Raw genomic sequence first — 24,957 nt, 5'->3', positions numbered from 1 at the left:
TGTTTATATGAACCTTTTTCTTTAGTTTTAGTTGTAGAATAACATATTAAAATATTTGCATATCTTCTTGAATCACCCTGTATAAAGTCTCTAAGGCATCCATAGTGAAAACAGAACAAAGTCCCCAAAGTGTCCATTCTTCTGTGAGGTGTTCTACTCGGCAGAGGTGTTGTTTGTATCTGTATTGGTTGGATGCTGGCTTGTCACTTCACAGTGGCAGTGCAAGTCCATCTGAGTTGGGTGAGCCAATTTTTCATAGCATGCTCAACTGGTGGCAGAGATTAGTGCCAAAGATTGATAGGCCTACACATCTCCTTCAATATTCTCTATTACCTCCTGACATATGGGTCTACATTGTTGGCTGCTATCTCTTGTGTACTCAGTCCAACAGTTCAGGCTGCCATAGAGTGGTGTACCTTTTCTCTCACAACCTGGTGTTTGCGAGAGGTGAAGTCATTGTTCTTTTCCATTACCTCTTTAGCGACCACACTCAGGAGTTGATCACACCTCTGATTCTTTTCTGTTGTATTTCCTTGATATGCTGGCACCACTTTATGAATTCTTCTGCTGTTGTGACGTCCTCTACCATGTTTCTGTTACTCCTTTCATCAAATGTAAAATTTTGTTGGTTTCTGATATATTGGAATTCACAGTATTGCAAAGATTCAAACAATTTTTATGCAAAACTATTTCATTTTGGGTCATGTTCTTGAACTGTTCTTCTGCTAAGTGGACTTGCTGCTGATTGTTGTCAAACATTCTCTTCAGTTCAGCCTGGAATTTATCCCTGCTATTGAGCTTCTCTGCATTGTCATTAAATAATTTATGGGTTGTGCTATCCAGATAAAAGTATACATTGGCCAAACACATTGTATCATCCTATCTGTTGTATGTGGTGGCTCAGTTGAATCCTTTCAGCCATTTCTTTGTGTGCTGATCAGTGTCCCCAGAAAACACTGTTGGTCTTACTGCTGGCTTTGATCCATTGATCTCCTGAATATACCGACCTTTGGAATGATGCACTGCTTGTCTTCCAGTTCTTGTCCTTGTAGGCAACAGTTTTTACATTGCCTAATTGGAGCCATGGTGATGTAGATGGTATGAATTACCCAGTGTGTCTACTAATGTCATGCTAAAATCACAATCAAGTTCAGAGCTGAAGGCAGTGTCATCAGTGAAATACAACACTTACAGGGAGACAGCTCAGCAAATGCATTTTTATAAGTTTTTATATTTATGGTACATGCAGTTCAGAACTCAAATATCAATTTTCCAAAGCATTTAATTCTGTAATTGTTTTTAATTCTGTAATTCACAATCTGATCTGAGGGCAGGACACATGAATCTGTGGTAGAATGTTCACCTGGAAAGTGGACTTTTATTTGCAGTTGGTACAAATTTTCAAACAATGGTGCACTGCCTGTGACCATTTCCATGAGGTGTTAAATACAGAAAGATGAAAAAATTAATTTGTAATGTTTTTTATTGAAACAGTCTGTGGCGTCGATAGGTCGTATCGACCACAATTAACAGCATCTTTGGACTCTTATTGCTCTGCTGATCCTCCATGTTAGTTTTTAGTTCTGTTCTGTATCTGAAGATGTGTACACGTTTATGACTAACTAAAAAATATATCTCGATGTGGAATTTAATGGAGGTAGTTATTGCATTTGACTGATAATCGTATCCCATTCCCATAAGTCTCTCCAACAGTCTTTTATAATAGATCAGTTTCTCCGTCAGTGGGCCACAGGAATGTTGTCAGGAATATGACTGGAAGCAGTACATTAGCACAACAAGTGAGCCACTATCCCTTATAAATGACCATCACTTTTTGGCAGAGATGTTCACAGTCTGGTAGGCCCACTATGAGGAGAGAGCTATGCCAGCCATCTGAGCCCAGTCAGCCATGACTGCCATATTATTTTCTAGCACAAAGCCCTCCTTCTTGCACTTAGTGCCCCTCCACTTGTGGACCACTTTCAGGTTCTCTCCAGCAACAGCCTAACTCCTGCCCACAAGGGCAGGAAGTCATGTCTACGGTAGTACAGCTGCTCACCCTTCTGCACTGGTATGGGTGCCCTGGTAGAAGGGGGGGGGGGGGGGGTAGGGGGGGCAGGATTTTCCACCAGGAGGCTGGCACTCTCTTCCACACTGCAAGCAGCTGTGGCATGCCTAAGTGAGTCGGCTATTGTTAGCTGGCTGTTCTGGGGCACGTATGTCACAGCCTACTGGCTGGGCACCAGCCAACACTGCGCATCACATACCTGTTGTGCCACATGCCAAAAGGAGTATGGTCACCATACTATGGCACATGAGTGGGTAGCTATACAAGTTATAATAAAGTGATTGTCTTTTAGTATTGTGTTACTAAGCTGCCATCAGCCTTGTCCTCACCACAATCCTCTGCTGCTGCCCATTCCTGCACAGAAGTGGACTGTATCACCCTTGCCTACTTCAGTTGGCATCAGGAGAGACAACTCATGTGCAACACGAGAAGTGTGTACAAACTGTTTTATTATACATCTGTGCAAGGAAGAGATGGGGTCTAGGCAGGAGATACATTAAAACTTGAAAGTTACATTAGTCAAACCATTAGAACCAGCTCATGTGTTGTGGTTTCATGGTAACTACAAGGGGCACTATTTGCAACAAATAAGATATTCTCAATGCAACCTACTAGGACATAGTGTACCACATGCAGTGTTAATGTCAAATGGTTCAAATGGCTCTGAGCACTATAGGACTCAACATCTGAGGTCATCAGTCCCCTAGAACTTAGAACTACTTAAACCTAACTAACCTAAGGACATCACACACATCCATGGCCCAGGCAGGATTCGAACCTGCGACTGCAGCGGTCGCGCAGTTCTGGACTGAAGCACCTAGAACCGCTCGGCCACAACGGCTGGGTGTTAATGTCAGCACAATGTTTTACTTGTGTTATGTCGATACTGCTAGGCAGTGTATTGAATCTAGGTGGTTGATATTAAAGCACAGAATATAAGTTAATTGTAATTCTGAGTGTTTGGCTTGCATACTAATGGGATTAGAACTGCTTTGGCGAAGATGAACTGGTAGCTTCTGATTACTTTCTGTTAAACATTGTTTAAATGGAATCTGTATGCTAAAATCTGACTAATGTTCATCTCTTTTCTCAAACTGAGTGTGTCTGCCAATCTCTCTTAAAACTCGTTTTCTTTCCCCCTTCCCTATCCAAAAAAAGCCACTGCTCTGACACCTGTGACCACTGGTATTTTACCACTTGTGACAGTGCCCCCCTTACATTTTCTGCAATCAACCCAGACAGTTTTCCCTTCCCTTTCCTATTGAGGTGAAGGCCATGCCTAGTATAGTCCCACCTACCGATAGCATCCACAGGAATCAAACCAATATGGGACCCTATATCCATCCTAAGCAGCCACTCCAACTCCAAGTCCCCCCTTTACGGAAGAGTTCAAATGAGGCCGATCATGGCGTCTCAACACAGACACAAATCCCACACTCGTATGCTTCGTTGCTGATGCTATCTTCACCAGGTCACTCTCTATGGAATATTCAGAGTCTCTGTCAATGCTATTTCCCGGACCACCCACTATAACCATGGAATCCTCCTTCGTGAAATCTTTGCATAAAGAACCTACATCCTCTGTTACCGAGCGAGGTGGCGCAGTGGTTAGCACACTGGACTCGCATTCGGGAGGACGACGGTTCAATCCCGTCTCTGGCCATCCTGATTTAGGTTTTCCGTGATTTCCCTAAAAAGTTTCAGGCGAATGCCGAGATGGTTCCTTTGAAAGGGCACGGCCGATTTCCTTCCCAATCCTTCCATAACCCGAGCTTGCGCTCCGTCTCTAATGACCTCGTTGTCGACGGGACGTTAAACACTAACCACCACCACCACCATCCTCTGTTGCTTGACCCAGATCTGCACTAGGCTTGAAAAAGTTTGTGACCTGGTACTATGGACCTAGATTTTCCCGCAGTAGTTGGCCAACACCTCTACCGTTGGAGCTACCTAACAACAAAACTTTCTTTTTCTTTACAAATTTCCCTACCTTTTTCTATATATTTGTATATATTAGGCACGTCCTGTGATGTACAGAGGGCGATAACGCCAGCCGTCAAAACTTTGTTCCCAAGAAACCTTGACGTAGGGTGACGTGACGTAACGTGACGGCCAGTCAGAATTGGCTTTAAAATATGACTTGCATCTTGTATTTTTCTTACAAGGGAGTTCTTCACTAATTCAACAAATATCTTAAATAATACTGCGCTTATTAAAAATATTCGCAACCATTGACGCCATATTTACAGAATTTAGGTATAGGTGCATTTTATATCGGACTACAGCCTCTCGTACTTGAAGGGGCCCCTGAATAAAAGACCTAGTAAAAATACCCTGATTCCACAATAGCGCTTCGGGTGCTCTTGTCTTTGATAGTGAAATCTCTGACTAGTCACAGAGATTACGACAGAGTTCAACTTGACACATCTCTGATGTAAATATAAACAGTGCCGTGTAGTGATGATTATTGTCTCGTGTTTCTCATTTAAAGAGAGAAGATAAAAAAGTTTCAGCATGGATGCTGGGCGTGAATTACGAGAGGAAGAACTTGGAATATCAGAAGAGGAAGATGACGACGACTGGTTTTATGACTCAATAAAGAGGTATTTTTTATTATTATGTGGAGGGAAATTATGGATTTTTTTCTCATTTAATGGCATATTGCTTAGGAATGTTGAAGGAAATTATTTTGTTGAACACGCTAATGTTCTTACTAGCGTTCTATCGTTAGATCAACAGACACATGTCGTCTGATGTTGTTCCTTGCTAGGTATACGTGCCGAAGCTCGTACCGTGTTTCATTTTATTTTTGCCTTGAGCTTATCTGCTCTAAGCTCTAACGAATGCCTTCTCACAAAGTAATTTTATGGTTTCTCAAAATCTCATTCTGAGAAGGTATTCTTAGAGCTGTCGAAACCTATGTCTGTGTTAACATAAATTATTTCCAGCTGGGTGGCAGTGTTTTTCCTACTTGAAAATTATACACGGTTGCTGAGAAACAGCCGTGTTTATAGCTTGAATAAAAAAATAATTATTTTCATTTGCACGACAAATACCAAAATAATCAAACCCAATAAAAAAGCCAAACATGTAAACAGAAGGAAGAAAACATAATAACTCAATGAAAATGAAGCAAACATTTCTAAATCCATGGTACAGCACTGACTACCCAGAATCAAAGAGACCTACATTGCCTCAACAATAACCAAGATTCACATGCACATAGTACCACACATTAAACTCCACAAGTCAACATCCACACCAGAAGGCACCATCAAATACAACAACACAGCATCTACAAACCCGAACCAACTCCAAAACACCATGCCATTGTGATGTCACGCATCACAACACCATTACATCATGGGCCAAAGCAGACATGTGGAATCAGACACTTGCAGTAAACCCATAAATGTCTACACAGTGCTTGAGCAAATCAAGCTGAGTAATGAGCTGTGATGGCTGCTGTGTATAATCATCCTGCTATGCCTATGTCAATGAAAAAGATTTGATTTTGCTCAGAAGTATCAGTAATGGACCATAGTTGATTGGTAATGGATATGTGTGATGAGTCTCATCTTCTGTTTCATATGAAGGATGGATGTTGATGTTTCTGGCAAGAAATTTTGGTGGGAGGGACCAAGTCAGCTACAGTATTTGACATTTGAAACCTATACTGTTTCGCTGCAGACAGCAAATACATGAAAGCCTACAAAACACCAAATGAACTCACCTCTAAATCATCTAGCTTATGTATACATTGAAAACAATGGTTACTTTGGATAGCAGCTTATCTTCATAATGATCTCAAATGCACTAACTTTTTCCTTATGCTCTCAGACTTGACAACAGTGCAGAAGAGCTGTGAATATCACCTGAGTGACTGAACTTCATACAGAAACGAATCTACATTTATGACATCCACTGAAAACAACAAACTGTTACAAGTAGTCATGTGTGTCTCGTGACACTGATGAGACATTAAACCCTAGCTTACTTTCTTCCAAAGGCTGTCAAACCCTACAGTGAGTTTGTTTCTACAATATTCCAGCATTCCCTTACTTGCACAAATAATTGAGAAGTTGGTTTTGAGTTGGAAGGTGGCTATGGTCCCGGGGAAAAACATATGCATCATTTGTGTCATCTAGAATGTGCCTTCATAGAAGAAACTTTCTGTTTTTCTGTCAATTACTGACCAGTAACAACTCATGAATAACACAAGCATTTACCAATGGGTGTAGCTTGGCATTACAAATAAAAGTTTATGAAGGTCATAAACATTCATTTACAGACTACCAGAGGAAGACAGAGGTGACACTGGGTGGTGTAATGTTATTAGACGTTAATGAACACTTTTGAAATAGTAGTTTCTGAAGCATACCATTATTTAGTGATGAAGAAGTTCATTAAAGAAGCAGATATGAAAAAGAACATTAAATAAATTTAGCCTGTCCTTGATATCAAGGTCTATAAAAGTGGCAGTAATGCACACTTATCAGTGACTGGCCATCTAGTCAAATGATATCAGATATTTTCATCTATTTGCTCATTTTACTTTGCAGTTTTTTAATGTTGAGGGTCAGCTGCCAGTCTTTGCATCCTACACTGATCAGCTACAAGTGTCTCTGCTTGTCATAACAATTTCCTAACTTCCCTGTACACAATTGCATGATCTGTGAACAGTCTCAGAGCTGCAGACACTAACTGCCATCATTTATATACCAGGTGGTCATTGTTACTGAAGACATTGAAATGTCGCAAAACAACACATTAGGTCAAAAAAAGTTATTATTCCAATTTGTTTGCCTCGGAGGGGGTCATCCAGTGATACCATACCCAACACACCACTCCACTCGATGCATGATTGGTGGGGGACAACATCGAAATCTTCAACGGGAACCCATGTTTTTTATTGCAGATTATGATTCTACTACAAAATCTACATTCATTTTGTTTGAATTATTTTCTTCATTTCACCACAGAAGGCACTGTAATCAGAGGACTAGAAATGGTTACGAAGTCATAATTTATAACATTCCACTCAATGGCCCTTGTATATACAATGGCACATGGGACGCCACCTCCATGCTGTGAGGGTAGGCCAGACCATTACTTCATAGCTCCTAATTGGAAACCATATTCGTAGTGTTTTATTCCTCTGACATATCGAACAGAGGACTACTCGACACAGCACTGCAGCTTGAGGTGAATGCTACCCTACTTTCCAATTAGAGTAAGTGTTCAAGTGTAATGCCACCAACTTTGATATGCTTAGGCATCCATTTTTCAAATGACCATAAACAGGACAGAAGCATACCTGCAGGTATGTCAGCACAGGCATTTCGATGCTGTCAACCATATCTTCATGGCCTGTTGGCACTTGCTGACAGTACACCTTATCTTTTAAACGAACCCACTGAAAGAAATCTGGCAACCTAGCGGGCCAGTTACTATGGCCACCCCTGCCGATCGAGCAATCAATGTAAACACTGTTTAAAAACTCCCGTGCTTCGGTTGTGTAATGGGCTGGACAACTATCATGCTGAAATCACATACACTGTCGCAAGTCCAGGGCAACATCCTGCTGTAGGACCAGTAGTTCCTGTACCAAAAATGTTTAGTATTTTTGTCCATTCAATGTGCCATTGATAAAATATAGACAATGAGTTTGTTCCCCATGATGTCAGACCATACATCAACTAATGAAGGGCATTGATGGTCAGTTTAACATAACCAGAGGGGATTGTTTACACTCCAGTAATGCATGTTATGCCAGTTCACACTGCCATGGTTTGTGAATGTTGACTCATCAGAAAAAAGTACCTCGGCCAAGAATGCGGGGGTCATTTGCATTTGTTGACTCGCTCATTCACAAAACACTACCTGATTATGAAAATCAGTGCCATCAAGTTCTTGATGCAGTGACATTTGGTATGAATGATACTTATGACAATGCGGTATTGTGACAATACTGGACATAACAGATTGCATTGTAATTGCTGGATCCTTATCCAGGGGTTGTGGTGCACTGCTGCTAGTACAGCTATTTCATTAGCTTCTCGTGTAACACATTTGCGTCATTTCCTGTTGCTGGTCTTATACTGCCATCAGACATAAAGGTGACCACAACCTTGTAAAAGAACGAACAATAGTGAGCTTTCTCTGGAAAATGATTGGCATACAAGATACAGCAGCTTCAACTTTCCTCCTACATTCTCCATAGATCAGGATCACTTCAGTTTTTTCTTTTGTGATTGAAACAATGATCGTCCACTTGTACATCTGTTCTTAAAATCATAGGCAGCTGTGCAGGTAGTAAACACTGTGCAAGTATTATAACATTTAGAACTGCTACCTGTTTTATGTCTCCATGATATGTAAGCTCTGGTCACAGTGCGCTGCCTGTTATAATGCGTCATAGTTCGCTACATGGCACCAGTGGTGCATTGAGTAGTCCTCTGTTCAATATGTTGTAGGGATAAAATGTTGGAAATGAGATTTCTAATTATAAGTTGTGAAATACTGGCCTGTCCTACCCCAACAGCATGGAGGTGATGTTTCAGGAGCCATTGGATATTCAAGGTCCATTGAGTAGCATGTTGTAAATTACAATTGTGGTACCCATTTTTATTCCTCCAATTACAGCATCTTCTGTGGTGAAATGAAAAAAATGCTTCAGACAAAATGTATGAAGAGTTTGCCATAGAGTCATAACCTGCAATAAAAATTGGGGTTCCCATTGAAGATTTCAAAATTGCCTCCCACCACCCATGCACAGGGTGGAATGGCAGACCTAGTGTGGTGTTGTTGGAGGTCCCCTTCAAGACAAACAAATTGGAATTATAACTTTTTTGATCCAGTGTGTACTTTTTGAGATGTCTTCAGTTATTATGCACTCCCTTTATATTGTGTCCAGTAGTGACTCTGTCACATTACCAGGAAGTACACTATCCTTTACTTCAGATTTTTATAATGCTCCTCTGTTAACAATATTCTGAATGATGTTTGTTAGTAAGTCTGCATTCCACTTGCATATTAGTTCAAATATTTTATATGCATGTATTTTTGTAACAAGGTACTGTGGAACTGTTTTGAAGGATTTCAAGAAAAGTTGGATTTACCTGTGCTACTCTGTGCTACCATCTGGATCTCATGAATGAACTGAGAAATCTGGGTTTTATCTGGTCAGTGCTTGGAGAAGTTATATTGATTTGTACAGAAGTGGTTTTCATTTTCCTGAAAATTCATCATAAATCATCAGAAAATAATTTTATTGTTCTGCAATATTTTATCACTGAAATATGCTCTCCTGTGACTCTTTATGGAGATTCCAGCAATTTGCACCTTTTTCCAGTCACATGCATGACTTGTTGGTTCAGAAACCTTTGATAAACTGTTGCTAAAAATAGTTCTTTTACATATTTGATATAGAATGTAACAGGCATCCCTATAGGGGCAACTTAACTGTAGTGATGAAATCTTCTACACTCGAGTGTGTTATTTCAGCATTTCAAAGTGTTTCCTACTCACCATCTTCAGGTGAAGTGTCAGGTTCATGGCCAGTTTGTTCCCGTATAGCCACTGGACCACAATTCTTCTGCCAAGGCACCAATGGGTGTGCCAATCATTTGCACCCAGAAGCAATGTCGCAGTCAGTGGCGGGGCCCAGGCATCGAGTCCTAGTGTTGCTTGCATATTCTACATGATACCTTCTCTGATTTCACATTAGAGCTCTTTCATGACAACGAAGCCTCAGTTTTTTGTTGAGCATTTAGAGGACAAGTTTGGGGAACTGGAGGGCTTGTCGAAAATGAGATCTGAGTCAGTCTTGACCAAAACAGCATCCTCTGCCCAGTCACGGACGTTACCTGCTTATGACAAGTTGGGGATGTTTCTGTAACCATCACGCCCCATAAGAGCTTAAATATGGCCCAGGGTATCATATTTCACAGGGACCTCCTTTTGCAGTCTGACAATGAGCTGCACGCCAATTTAGAGCGGCAAGGTGTACATTTCATCCGGCATGTCCACCAGGGTCCGAGGGATTACCAGGTTGCAACTGGTGCCTTCATCTTGGCCTTCAAGGGTGATACATTGCCCGAGAAGGTCAAGGTGATGGTCTACAGCTGTGATCTAAAGCCCTCTACCCCTCCCCTGATGCGGTGCTTTAAGTGCTGGAAGTTCGGCCACATGTCTTCCCACTGTACTTCCAGCATCACATGTTGAAATTTTGGACACCCATCACATCCCAATACTCCATGTGCCCCGCCTCCCATCTGTGTCAACTGCAGAGAGCACCACTAGCCTTGCTTGCCAGACTGCAGGATTCTCCAGAAAGAAAGGAAACTCATGGAGTACAAGATCCTGGACCAACTGACCTACACTGAGGCTAAGAGAAAATTTGAACACTTGAATCCTGTGCGTATGACATCATCTTATGCCGCCACTACTACAGTTGTGGCACAATCAGCTCCGCCAACCCCCGTAACCTCTCAGAGCCGGAAGACTACGCCTGCCCCCTTGATGGTGGGGGGCATTTCCCTCCCCGCTGCTCCTGCACCACCTACTTTGGGAGCAATTACCCCCCCCCCCCCCCAACCATCGAGGACATCTGTCACCACTTCTAAGCCTGAGAAGCGTAAGTCTTCTTCGACTTCTCTCACGAGGAAGGGATCCCTTGGGTCACTCCCTTCCCACGTCTCTGCTAGTGGGGAAAATGACACCCACCAATGGCGGAAGAGCCCAAAAGCAGCTGGTCATAGGGCTTCACACTCATCCTCAGTCCTGGAGACTGAGCCAGTGAAGTCCTCCCAGCCAGGGAAACCCAAGAAGCAGCGAGAGAAATAAAAAAAAAAAAACAAAAAAAAAACCTTAAGACAAAGGAAATTGCGGTGGCACCCACACTACCTCTACCTAGAAGCTCTGTGTCTGAGGATGGAGTGGATATTTTGGCGTCCTCTGAGGACCTAGATCTCACCAGACCCTCAGACATAATGGATATAGACTGCTCAGGCAATAAGTCGGTGGCAGCAGGTGCCTCTGAGGTACAAACTACCTCATTGAATGTTCCATGCCTTCCCAGTCTCACAATGACATCATCTTCCCGTAGAATTGCGACGGTTTTTTCCATCGCCTGGCTGAGCTATGGTAACTGTTAAGCTTTACACCTGCTATCTGCATTGCTCTGCAGGAAACCTGGTTCCCAGCAATGCGGACCCCTGCCGTCTGTGGCTGTAAGGGATATTACGGGAACCGTAGCGACTATAATCGAGTGTCAGGTGTAGTTTGCGTTAATGTCCTAAACTCAGTCTGTAGTGAACCTGTGCCCCTTCAAACTCCTCTTGAAGCTGTGGTTTTCAGAATAAGGATGACACAGGAAATAACTGTCTGCAATGTATATCTTCCTCCAGATGATGCAGTACCCCTGAATGTATTAGCTGCACTGATTGATCAACTCCCTAAACTTTTCCTACTTTTGGGAGATTTTAATGTCCATAACCCCTTGTGGGGTGGCACTGTGCTTACTGGCTGAGGCAGAGATGTCAAAACTTTACTGTCTCAGTTCAACCTCTGCCTCTTAAATACTGGGGCCACCACACCTTTCAGTGTGCCTCATGGTAGTTACTCAGCCATTGATTTATCAATTTGCAGCCCAGGACTTCTCCCATCTATCCACTGGAGAGCAAATGACAACCTGTGTGGTAGTGACCACTTCCCCATCTTCCTGTCACTGCCGCAGCATGGCCCACAGACACCTACCCAGATGGGCTTTAAACAAGGTGGACTGGGGAACTTTCACCTCTGCTGTCACCATTGAATCTCCCCCACACACGGTAACATTGATGTGATGGTTGAGCAGGTGACTACAACAATTTTTTCTGCAGCAGAAAACACGATCCCTCACTTTTTAGGGTGCCCGAGGCGTAAGGCAGTCCCTTGCTGGTTGCCGGAAGACGCTGAAGCAATTAAGGAACATCGGCGAGCTCTACAGCGGCATAAGCGGCACCTTTCCGTGGAGCATCTCAGAGCCTTTAAATGGCTCTGTGCCTGAGTTCGCCAACTTATCAAATGACAGAAGCAGGAGTGTTGGGAGAGATGCGTCTCAACTATTGGGTGCCATACGTCACCTCCCCAAGTCTGGGCAAAGATCAAACATCTTTTCGGGTACCAGACCCCAACAGGTGTTCCTGGTGTTACCATAAATGGCGTGTTATCTACCAACGCAAACACAATTGCTGAGCACTTTGCTCAAGCCTCTGCATTGGAGAACTGCCTCCCAGCTTTTCGCACTCTCAAACAGTGACTGGAAGGGAATGTCCTCTCAATCACTTTATGCCACAGTGAATCCTATAACACCCCATTTACAGAGTGTGAGCTCCTCAGTGTCCTTGCACATTGCCCCGACACAGCTCCTGGGTCTGATCGGATCCACAGCCAGATGATTAAACATCTGTCATCTGACTACAAGTGACATCTCCTTGTTGTCTTTAACCGTATCTGGTGTGATGGCATCTTTCTATCGCAATGGCGAGAGAGCACCATCATTTCGGTGCTCAAACCCGGTAAAAACCTGCTTGATGTGGATCACTATTGGCCCATCAGCCTCATCAACGTTCTTTGTAAGATGCTGGAATGTATGGTATGTCGGCGATTGGGTTGGGTCCTGGAGTCACGCGGCCTACTGGCTCCATGTCAGGGCGGCTTCTGCCAGGCTCGCTCTACCACTGATAGTCTTGTGTCCCTCAAGTCTACCATCCAAACAGCTATTTCCAGATGGCAACACCTGGTTGCTGTCTTTTTTGACTTACGTAAAGCATACGACGCGACCTGGCGACATTATATCCTTGCCACATTGTATGAGTGGGGTCTCCGGGGCCTATTCCCGATTTTTATCTAAAACTTCCTGTCGTTCCATACTTTACATGTCCAAGTTAGTGCATCCCATAATTCCATCCATATCCAGGAGAATAGAGTCCCGCAGGGCTCTGTATTGAGTGTCTCTCTATGTTTAGTGACCGTTAACGGTCTAGCAGCAGTTGTCGGGCCCTCTGTCTCACCTTTTCTGTATGCAGACAACTTCTGCATTTTGTACTGCTGTTCAGTACTGGTGTTGCTGAGTGTCGCCTACAGGGAGCCATCCGCAAGGCACAGTCATGCACTCTAGCCCATGACTTCCAGTCTTCAGCTGCAAAGTCGTGTGTCATGCACTTTTGTCGGCATTGTACCGTTCATCCAGACCCAGAACTTTACCTTCATGACGATCCACTCACTGTAGTGGAGACATATTGATTCTTAGGACTGGTTTTTGCACTTGATTGACTTGGCTTCCTCATCTTCATCAGCTTAAGCAGAAGTGCTGGCAGCACCTCAAATGCTGTCTGTTGCCTGAGCAACACCAATTTGGATGCAGATCGCTCTAGGCTGCTGTGGCTCTGCAGAGCCCTTGTCCAATCCCAAATTGGCTATGGGAATGTGGTTTATGGTTCAGCAGCACCCTCAGCATTGCATTTACTCAACCCTGTGCACCACTGCGGGGTTCAACTAGTGACACGAGCTTTTAGGACGAGTCCGGTGACCAGCATACTGATGGAGGCTCGGGTCCCTCCCTTGCAGATCAGATGTGCACAACTGCTTGCCAGTTATGTTGCACACATTCGTAGTTCTCCTGAGCATCCGAATTACCATATCCTTTTCCTGCCCGCGGCAGTCCATCTCCTGCATCGGCTGCCCAGGTTGGGGCTAACGATTGCGGTTCACGTGCGGTCCCTTCTCTCCGAACTGGAGTCCTTCCCTTTACCACCACTACTTGCAGTCCATTCACATACACCTCCATGGTGTACGCCTCGGCCACCTTTCACGTGGCCCTAAGGACTCCGTTAACCCTGCGGCTCTCCGCTGTCACTTCCTCTCGATTCTTGATGTGTTCGGGGCTCAGAAGTAGTTTACACCGGTGGCTCGATGGCAGATGGTCACGTAGGCTTTGCGTATGTTCATGGAGGACATATTGAACAGCACTGCTTGCCAGATGGCTGCAGTGTTTACACTGCAGAGCGGACTGCCATATCTCGTGCTCTTGAGCACTTCCACTCATGCCCTGGCGTGTCAGTTCTGCTGTGTACTGACTCATTGGGTAGCCTACAAGCTATCAACCAGTGCTACCCCATCCTCTGGTAGCGTCCATCGAGGAGTCCATCTATGCCCTGGAACGGTCCCGTCATTCAGTGGTGTTTGTGTGGACCCCTGGACATGTTGGAATCCCAGGCAACAAACTTGCCGATAGGCTGTCCAAACAGGCGACGCGGATTCCGTTTTTGGAGTTGGGTATCTCTTAAGCTGACCTGCGTTCTGTCTTACGCTGTATGGTTTTCAGGCTTTGGGACATGGAATGGCATAACACTACGCACCTGCGTATAATTAAGGAGACGACGAATGTATGGCAGTCTTCCATGCGGTCCTCTCACAGAAAATCAGTTGTTCTCTGCCGGCTCTGCATTGGCCATAAAAGCACATGGTTACCTATTCCATAGCGAGTACCCACCTCAGTGTCGCTATGACTCCCAAATGACAGTCGTCAACCTCTTGCTGGAGTGCCCACTTTTAGCTGCTCTTCGACAGACTTTTAACTTTTCCAGCTCCCTACCTTCGGCATTGGGCGACAATGCCTCAGCAGCACCTTTAGTTTCAAGTTTTATCCGTGAGAGTGGGTTTTATACTTCTATGTAGGTTTTAGCACATGTCCTGTGTCCTTCCGTGTCCTACACCCTAATGCTTTTAGGGTGGAAGTTTTAATGTGTTGCAGAGTAGCTGGCTTCTCCTCTTTATTCTCATGGTTGGTCAATCACTGTAATCTGCTTTCTTGTTTTACTCTCGTCTGTTCCTAGCATCTCTGTTGTTTTCTTGTCCTCTTTTGTTCCTTTTAGGTTTCGTTGCCTTTCCTTCGTTCTTGTAGTTTTTCCTTTCTTTCCGTTTTGTGTTCTATGTCTCATCCGTTTTATTCTCATACTTGTGGCATTGTTTTATTAGGAACAAGGGACCAATGATCTCATAGTTTGGTCTTTTCCCCCCTCTTTTTACCTACCAACCAATCTTTCCTGATGCATTTTTGCTTATGCTGCATCCCATATGGTGTGGCACATTTTTTGTTAGCCAAGGTCCTGACTCTCTCAAAATGTTTAATTTTCTATGAACATAACATTGACTTAAAAGTCCGCTGAAATAAAATAAAAAAATAAAAAAAATTGTTTGCTGAAGTTTGACTGCATGTATAGGTGGTTTCCTAGCAACTTATTTGATCAGATTATCCCAGTCCCTAGATGTTTCAATTTCTGCCATTGTATTATTTTTTTGTTTATCAACAGCTGCATGAATGGTCTCAGCTTCCATGTGGGTGTCACCAAGTTAAAGGAACTTGGGATTAATAGCCTACAATTTACTACTACAGTGTCCTTCTTTATGAAATGTATTCATGAGCATGACTGTAAAGTTAATATTCCCGTTCTGTCCACTGCACAAGCCACTTAACATACTGACCTCAATGACATTGGCTGTTCTAGCCGTGAAAAACATGGAAGATTCTTCACCAATGTATGCATTGGTTATTGTTGCATGAAGTGCTTCTGTGTTTGTTATATGATACTGGTTTTCCAAAAGCTATGTTCTGTTGTTTCCATGAAAGCTAGACTTTGCTTACTCTTACTTATAAAACTAGGTAAATTTCTTAACCAGTTACACAAATTCATGAAAAATTGGCATTGGTTGTACTTGCATCAAGCCACAGAAATATCTTAGGTCTCATTTGAGAGATATATATCCAGAACATGCTCCTGGGGCTTGCACGCCAATTTTTACCGCAAGCCGAGTGTATGAGGGCACCTTCTGCCTTGTTGAAGAGCTTAAGATTTAAGTACATGTTTTGGATACGCTTTCTTGTGAACGGTACTGCAAATGTTTCCTGGGGCTGACCATTAGATACTGTTTCCTACACTAGTTTTGCACCGTTTTCTAGCGCATGTTACCATTGTTGTAACAGTACTTTCAAACTTGCAAAGTATGAGGGCCTTTATTTTTATTCTAAGGATCTAATCAGTTGCAAAATTAAAACCACAGTGAAAGCCCAACATAGCTTTTTTCAGTGTCTATAGTACGCCCAGCGATCACATCACATAGCACTTATCAGTTCTGAGCACTCAGTGAGGATGTAAACATGCCAAGAACAATAGTGGCTCTCCCCAAGTGTGAAGTGCATGCTGTCATTCGATTTCTTTATGCTGAGTGATGCATTGCAGCTGAAATTCACCGATGAATGAGTAATGTGTATGGTAAAACATTTATGAGTGACAGTAAAGTACAGTAATGGTGGAGGAACTTTGAAGGAGGATGTACAGGCGTTCATCACTCAGGCGGTTGGGGAAGGGAATGAGTATCAACCCATAATCTTAAGATCTACTGGATTTCTTGTAGAAGTTCTAATTTCTAATAAGCATGAGCTAGATTTTTCTGTGCGAGTCCCAGTTTGTTTTCCTAGGATTACTATAAGACAGGATATGTTTAACACCCATTTCAGCCCCAAAAATGATCAGATAATGATGGCTCCATCACTCCATGCCATTGTTGGACATAACTACCCATTAAGATGGACCCAAAAGCTAAGTCTGTTACTTCTTCCCGCCATCTATTCCTAATATAATTTCCTTTTCACTATTCAAGATCTCTAACTTACTCTCCAATAGATATTCCAGCAGCTATTAAACTCTGCTGTTGGCCTTACTGCTTCTCCAAAGCAGTTTGTGGGTGTTAGCACAATAATCAACCAGCAGTTTTTCATTCAGCTGGAAGTAGCTGTCCACCAGTATCCTCACTTTTTGGGAAAAAGCAGCACTGTCCTCTTAAGGAAGGCAAGCTGTGACCAGTAAAAATTGACTTGTGCTTCCTTCCGTATGCTCTTTCATTCTGATTGTCGCCAAGTTCCTGCCACAGAAGTTCACCATTGGCATGAATGAAATTCCCTTGTCAACATTAATACATGTTCTATAGTTCCTTTTTTTTAAAATAAATAATTAACTTACCTCCAGCACCTCCAAGGTTTGGTACATCCTGTTCATATAAATAGGGTTCCTGGGTCAGGGTCAAGTCCACAGCCTGTCTTCCCAGAAGGCGATTCAAGGCAGCAATTGCCACCTTATTGTGTTCCAGGTTTATTGACAACACTTCCATTTGACAACTTGTCACCATCATTATTTTCGATGTCCTTAAAATTACCTTGACAGCAACCTGCAAGAATGCTAAATACAGCTTCAGGTTCTCCTCTCACATAGCATTCAGGGATTCCTCACCGACTTCTCCCAAGGGTTTCGCTGTCAGATACAACCTTCTGGGAGATTACACTCCAATCATCTGTTGAGGCATTCTGGTTCTGCACCCATACTTTCTGAAACAGAACATGTGAAGGAACATCCTTAAGAAGTTTTGATACCCAAATCAATATTTTTATGGTCGTGAAGAGTTCCACTGCTGCCTTGACTAACAGCTTTCTTGGCAAACAGCTTCTTAAGCTGATTCATGTTCCCATCCCATCACAGTCAAAGTTTAGAGCATCTTTTTCCAGATAGATCCTGTTGAATTCAGGACCTAGACTTGCGTCCCTCTCAATCTTTTCAAAAAGAGCCTTCTGAAATAGCTCGTCCTGCTATGTTGATCAGTGGATATCCCTGTTGTATAACTGCCAAGGTAAAATCTAAGAGTGCCATATTAAAAGTCTGTTTCCTGGCTCCTGTCTAAGGATTGGGGTATCCTGAGAAGTGGGAGTAACAGATTCTTCCCTTGTTTTCTTGTTCCCTGTCTTGGAGGTGGAAGAAATCTATCTTTTTTTTATTCCTAGGTCTTAGGTTCCAGACCTTTTACTTCCCTCCATATATCATTATTTGCCTTTTTTTTCTTTTTGTTATTTTAGAAGTTTCTAATTCAGAGCCCCAGACAAGGATTTGATCTTGATGTGGTATAGCTTCTCAGTGACGTTTTCTGCTTCTTGGACTGGTCTGTTAGCCAGTCCTGTTGTAGAAATAGATACCACCAATTCGAAGGTTGGTTTTTGTGTTTTTGAGATATCACCAGGTCTCTCAATATTGTAATTTCTTTTCCATGTTCTCCATTTTGGTCCTATAAGAATTGGGGATATATCAGGTTCACTCCACTGGCTGCTGGTGTAAGCCAAATTACTCCCTGGTATCCCTGAGGCTCTGTTTATAACTCATCTTCCCATGTGCCTCAAACCCCAAGGAATTAATCACATCACACCTTTGGTTGGGTACCTAGTGAGTAGTGGAAGGACAATGAAAATGGAAATGTGAAGAGATGAGGCATTGTAGAACATTCTTTCATCAGGTTCATCCGCTGAGACCTGTCCAGCTTGGAGACCCTGACAGTAGCTACCCTGCCACCAATACAGTCTTTAGTGTCACGCAAACATGCAAACCCATCCTCTCGCATGGTCAGTGCTATGTAAGGCATTGTCCCCTGGAGAAGGCATATTTATTTGCTTGACTCCAGTTGTTGGTTTTTATACACACTTCTGCAGTCTGTTAGCACAAAGAATTTTGAAAATTTTGATTTTCCATATTTAAAGCTGCCCTAATTACAAAGACATCAGCTATGTATATGGAGGCTTGCTGAGGAGTAGCATACATTTTGTATGTTTCAATAAATGGGCAGTAGCAGACATATCTTGCTCCATTTTCGGTCCTAGAGCCATTAGTATAAACTTTGACATGATCAAATCATCTAGACTCTATGAAATTCGTGAGCATACTGTTAGAGGTATTACTGAATATAATCTCTTAATGATGTACTTGAGGTTTCTTGAAACTGACTTTGTCATCATAAAGAAAATCTGGAATTTATAATATTTTAAACCACGCAGTATAATGTAAATCAGTAAGGCATCTGATTAAATAGGGGCTCCCAAATGGCTGCTGGTCTGCTTCTTTGATCTACTACATTCACCAGTTTTCTAATTATTATGAGCACAGGAAGGTTAATAATTGCAGAATGTCGTAGGATAAATTTGTCAGTCAATAATTTCTGTTCGATGTTAAGAGCTATTTCTTTGGCTTCCACCAGCATAGCATTAGTTGATCTGGAATTCATTGCTCTGAGACACAATCTAATTGCTCTAAAATGCATTTTATCCAACCTGGATAAAACACATAAACTGTTGTAATTAAGGCTCGAAAGGGTACAAGCATTCTAGTTGTCATCGATTCCATTCAGATGTGTGGTTTGTGCAGGGCTTGGCCAAAGATGAAACTGATAGAAGTGGGAGCTAGCTCCAAATGGCCAAGAATTTAGAAAATAAATAGCATTTTTGTCATGGCTCAGACGAAGCAAGACTATTTATGTTAACATAGTTTCCAGGCAGCGTTTGGTATGGTGGAATGAGTACAGAATAGTAATCTGATGGCGTGGGGTTGACACCCTCTGTGGTAACTTTTTTGAGTTTTTGTGTTATTAACATGGCAAATAAGCTGAAATAATACACAATGTACTGCACATATAAATCTTTCTATAAAAGGCAAGAAAAGGAAATGCAAAGGATAATTTTGGATTGCAAATAAATTCCCAGGAAGGGATTCTAAGGCACAGATGAGAAGTTCAGATTAAAAAACAAGATACTTTCATTATGTTACAACTGATAAAATACATGTGCTGGGGCGATATTCATCACAAAAACAAAGAACAGTAATTTACTTGCCCTCTTGCATGCAGTATAAAAGCCACATTTTTATAATTACATGGTTGTTTTAAAGTGTCTGCAAATGTCAAGGCCAAATATTTCTTGCAGTCAAAGGTATTCAATTCATACTGAGCGGCTCCAGAATTGCACGTACTTGTTGCAGGTAAGGCTTTTGGTGTATTATTGTCACTGGTAAGAGAGGTGGTACAAACATTTTCTGGGCTGTAAATGGAAATCTCAGGCATTTGTGTCCCTGTGTAACAGCCCCTGTCCTCTGGAGCATTTTGAGGCACAGGTGGGGCACAAGTGCTTCGTGCTGCCATTGTGCAATTAGTTCCTGTGGGGCAGTGGTGAAATGCAATGGAATGCTCATATTTCCTCTTGCTGAAATGCAGTTCATTACTGTTATATTAAACTGTCATGTCAGAGGTGAAGCAGCTGCTCCAGAAACTGAGGGAAAATATTATTCATTTCTCAAATTGGATCCAGGGTTTTGCACAGCTTGAGAATATCTGCAATTCTTATACATATTAATAGCTGCTTGCAATGTAATGTCATTAGCAACCACAATGAATTTAATATCCAATGATGTTTTTAATTCAGGACAGTTTCTGTCAGTTGATGAGTGATTTCTGGGACAGTAAATGCATTTTGGGATAGTACTTTTGTGAGATGAGACATTATGACTGCCACCACATTTTGTGCGACACTGTACTCCATGGTATTGGGCACTTGTATGGTTAAAATATAAGCATTAATATCACTAGAGAAGTTACTGCACCCTATTAGAGCACTAGACTGTGATTTCTGAGCATGATAACAATTTCCACGGTTAATTTCCCCTAACAGGAAAAATAATTTGTTGGTAGCACATTGTTTGGCCATATCTGTATCTACAAAATCACCAAAAATTAAAAAAAGTGTTTACAAAAATAATAATGCAGACACAACTGCTGCCTCTTCACAAAAAATGTTTGGTCAACTGATTTGAAGCAGTGTGCAGCAGAGGCAGGTTGCAGGAGAACGTGCTGCTGCTACTGCCCCTGTGTCCACAGAGAAGAATTTCTTTTTACATTCAAGTCCTCTTCAGTATATCACCAGAATCTGTGAATTTAGCAATTAGATGTGACTAATATTGGCATAGTTGATAGTAGCCAAGGAGTGTCTAAATAGGTATTCACATGGATGGAATTTTCTGTTAGGAGTGTGGAATATGTAGGTGCACATGTGATAACCTGGTAGATGGGTGCTAACTGGTTCTGTAATTGTCTCATGTTTACTCTTTTCATTCAGATCTCACACATGTGTAGTAGGTTTCCTATAACATGATGGTTTATGGGAGGTGCAGGAGGGAGGTATGTCAGTGAACATAACAGAAAATGGGTAAGAGGCATCTGTATGTCAGTTGCAAAGCCAGCTTCTTCAGAATGGGAAGCTATCTTGTGACTCATCTGGTTGGCAGTGCTGCATCTGGTTCTGAAGCCATCTCACTCTGTTTGGTGCTAGGATGATGACATGCTTGTGGTATATAAGGCCCACTTGGGATGGGGACCAAATTTGTACATTCAAATGGGTATGTCCTGAAAATGCACCAGATGTGGCTTATCTGTAACCTGCACCTTCAGCTGCAGCAATGGATGAATGTACAGAGTTGTCACCTCGGAACGTATCAAGTGGTTGTACCATTAATTGATGTTAGAAAATAAATAGGGTTCTGACTACTCCCAGTGGTAATTGTAAGTACTTGTATGTGTGAGTATTGAAAGGTGTTTATTATATTGCATCACAAATAATTTACTGGGCATGTCAGAGTAAAATTTAGACACAGCTAATGCAAGAGACCATAGAAGCAGGACAGTTTGGGCCTTCCAGGCAAAGTTACATCAGGGGCTACTTGCTGATATGACAAGTACTTTTCCCAAGGCACTGAATAGTTACCAGGCAGCCCAGCACAGCAGAGGGACCAGAAAATACCATTGATGCATCAAAAAAAGCAGAGCCACTATGCCATAGGCGACCCGATTCCTTCATGTCTGAGCCATGGTCCTGTTATGGTTTCTCCTGATGTCTACCAGCCTGGTTCCATTATCCACCATAGAAGCTTCCCATCCCAGTCTCAGTAAGTGTTATCAGAAGTGGTCACTGATATCTGCAGCTGGTTGCAGGACCACGTCTCCAGCTACAATCTGGAGTTTGGCGGTATGGTTTTCATGAGTGAGTTTCTACTTTTTTGACCTTCTTATTTTGTTTTGTACATGATCATGGTATATAGAAGTGATATGTCTAGGAAAATGAAGGTATGATTTGTGAAACCAGAGGGACTAGTGGACTTTCACAGTTAGAGGAAACTGTAGAGAGCACTGTTTATGCCAGTGAGGTGCCAGTATTGTGATTTACTAGGTCACAAATTTCCATGTATGCAGGCAGTACCAGTTACGTGTAGTACTTGCTGACATTATTGGCATGAGGCATATCAGTGATCAGAATCTTGATGGGCTACGGTCTGTTGTAACGAATGATATCTTTTTTTTTTTTTTTTTTTTTTACTTATGCCCAATTGTTTGTGATGTCTGTCCTCGATTTGTTAATGTTTGATGTACTTTAGATGTATTGTATTGTCTGTAGACGGAGGTTATACAAATCCCAGAAACTTGAGCAATGATGATGCACGAAATGGTTAAAAATTTAATCAAGCAGATGACTGAACTATCAGAGAAGAATTCTGCATTACAAGGGCAAGTAGGCACTTCAACAGCAGGTAATGCCCATGGACACAGTGACCTAGTTGGGATGGTAGAAGCAAAAGCTTCATGCAGTGTACCTGTTCCTTCTGTTACATTCCATCCTGGATTTTCCATTATTTGACTGTTCCTTCTGTAGATCTCATTGTGGCTAGTCTAGTGGCTCCTTGTATGGGATTAAGAATTTGTTAGAACTTATTGACAATCTGGAAGCTAGAACTTATTGACAATCTGGAAGCTGCGTGTAGTCTGCAAAATTGGTTGGACGAATTATGTTTGCACATGACCAAGTTATGGTCAGCGGGTGAAGCAGACGGGTGTGTCATGAGATGTTGAATAAAATATGCACATTTGAACAATTCAAGAAGGGACTGATACCAGTGCTACCACAAGCAGAATTGTGTCAGACCCTTCAGGAAACAACTTAATGGAATATTTCAGTAATGAAACATTCTTAGATTGAATTGTGAAAATCAATGTGAAAACATGTGAGTTAACACAGAATGATGAAGCAGATAAAATTATTATTTCAGAGACAAAACACAGGGTGCTAGATGTGAACTCTGTATGTCAAGGAGGGCATGAATGGAGAATGAAAAGGATTTTGGCTGCTGCAGTTAAGGTTGCTGTACAGTTGCAGGCAGTAGACATAGCAACTTGGGTACAAATAAATAGCATTTTTATTCCTTAGAGCTGGCCGGTGTGGCCGAGCGGTTGTAGGCGCTTCAGTCTGGAACTGCGCGACCGCTACGGTCGCAGGTTCGAATCCTGCCTCGGGCATGGATGTGTGTGATGTCCTTAGGTTTGTTAGGTTTAAGTAGTTCTAAGTTCTAGGGGACTGATGACCTCAGATGTTAAGTCCCATAGTGCTCAGGGCCATTTGAACCATTTTTTTTTTATTCCTCAGAAGTGAAGTGCTATAGGTGTCGACATGTGTGCTACCCTTGGAAAACAATGCCACAAACCTCTGTTACAAGTGTGAGTTGGTGAAGCATTGGGCACGGAATTGTCAGAATAGGAAGCAAAGTGGGTGATGTCGAGGTAAAGCTTCATGAAGTGCCAATGGTAATTCCTCAACTGCTTGGCAGCTTTCCTAGTGAAGCATAATGCATGAAAGGCAGGTGCAGAGGCTTAGTGTTGATTGGTGGGCATGGTGGATGGAATGGAACATAAGTTTTTATTGGACGCTGGGACTCGTGTTTCTGACTAGTCTCAACCTCTTGGACAGGAAGAGACTGAATTGTCCGTGATATAGATTATGTGGACTAGGGGAAAATGATGGGGCATCATTGGGGTCGACATTGCTCAATTTCTGTATTGGAGCAAGGACTATTAGGGAATGTATGACAGTATTGCCCCAAGTCAGTGAGGAGTTCTGCACAATGCTAGGACCAGATTTTCTGGACAAATGTCACGCGCAAAAATTGATCTGTGGAACATTGTTCTGGCTGCGAATGACCACTGCAAATAATACTTTGTCACAAGGTTCAAAGGTGGAACCAAATAAACTGTGTGCACATTCATTAACTGATAAAGTACCAAGAGTTACAGGAAGACTACTCTGGGTGAGTGGGTGTACTGACACACTAAACGATATGTCGTGTTATAGAGCTGCTGGTACACAATAATGAATTGGATACATTGTGTTGTTTTGTATGTAGAGGTGGCATGCATGCATGAAGTATATGGAGTTTACATGGTTCCAATGAGTGAGTGTAATTTTGGCTCTAAAGAAGTGGGTATTCCAAAAAGAATATTGATTGCCAGTTTGGATGTCTAGGATGAGGACAATTTATGTAGGTTGAGTGAAGACCTTTGTTGCAAGCAAACTACCTGTATTATGCGAAAAAGCACAGTATTTGAAAGGGAAAGATAGAATAATGATGGAAACTCTGTTAATATGATTCATGGATTTGTTTGATCCTAGTGGACTGTTAACAACAACACCTGTAACACAGTATAAAATCCTGATGAGCGATAACCCTCCAGCCTACAAGAAGCTATATAGAATATTTCAGCTCTTGCAACTGATACTGGAGGAATCCATTACTGAGCAGATGAAGATGATATTATTGAGGAGAGTGATTAGTCCGTGGGGAACACATTGTCATTATGCCAAAGAAATCATCAGAGGGGATGAGGAATTATATGTTTTCTTGTGATTACCAATATCTGAATACAAGAAAAGTGACGGACACATATCCTATACCAAATATAAAAGAAATTTTGGACAACCTGGGTCAATGTAAATACTCCTCCAACATGAATTTAAAGAGTGTGTATCACCAGTTGGTAGTGGTTCCAGAAGATTGTGTTTACCATTATGTGGGGATACTACTAATATGAGCAGATGCCATTTGGGTTTCAGAATGCACCTGCTACATTCCAGAAGTTATTATAGGGAATACTAAGGGGACAAG

General features: G+C 42.2%; 1 protein-coding gene across 3 annotated transcripts in view; it reads left to right on the top strand.

The window, feature by feature from the left end:
- Nucleotides 1–4,478: 4,478 nt before the first annotated feature.
- Nucleotides 4,479–24,957, top strand: part of LOC124793631 (WD repeat-containing protein 73-like) — a 130,707-nt gene continuing 110,228 nt past the window's right edge. For 2 of the 3 annotated variants that reach the window (XM_047258036.1, XM_047258035.1), the window contains exon 1: nt 4,479–4,671. In XM_047258036.1, the coding sequence (XP_047113992.1) occupies nt 4,583–4,671 (89 nt within the window). In that variant the 5' untranslated portion in view covers nt 4,479–4,582. The remainder of the gene's footprint in view (nt 4,672–24,957) is intronic. The other variant, XM_047258037.1, reaches the window with a different exon arrangement.

Source organism: Schistocerca piceifrons, chromosome 1 (genome assembly GCF_021461385.2).
Source record: "Schistocerca piceifrons isolate TAMUIC-IGC-003096 chromosome 1, iqSchPice1.1, whole genome shotgun sequence".
In the NCBI taxonomy this organism is placed as follows: domain Eukaryota; kingdom Metazoa; phylum Arthropoda; class Insecta; order Orthoptera; family Acrididae; genus Schistocerca; species Schistocerca piceifrons.
The sequence above is the reverse complement of the archived record's forward strand: the minus strand, read 5'-3'. Positions and strand labels throughout refer to the sequence as shown.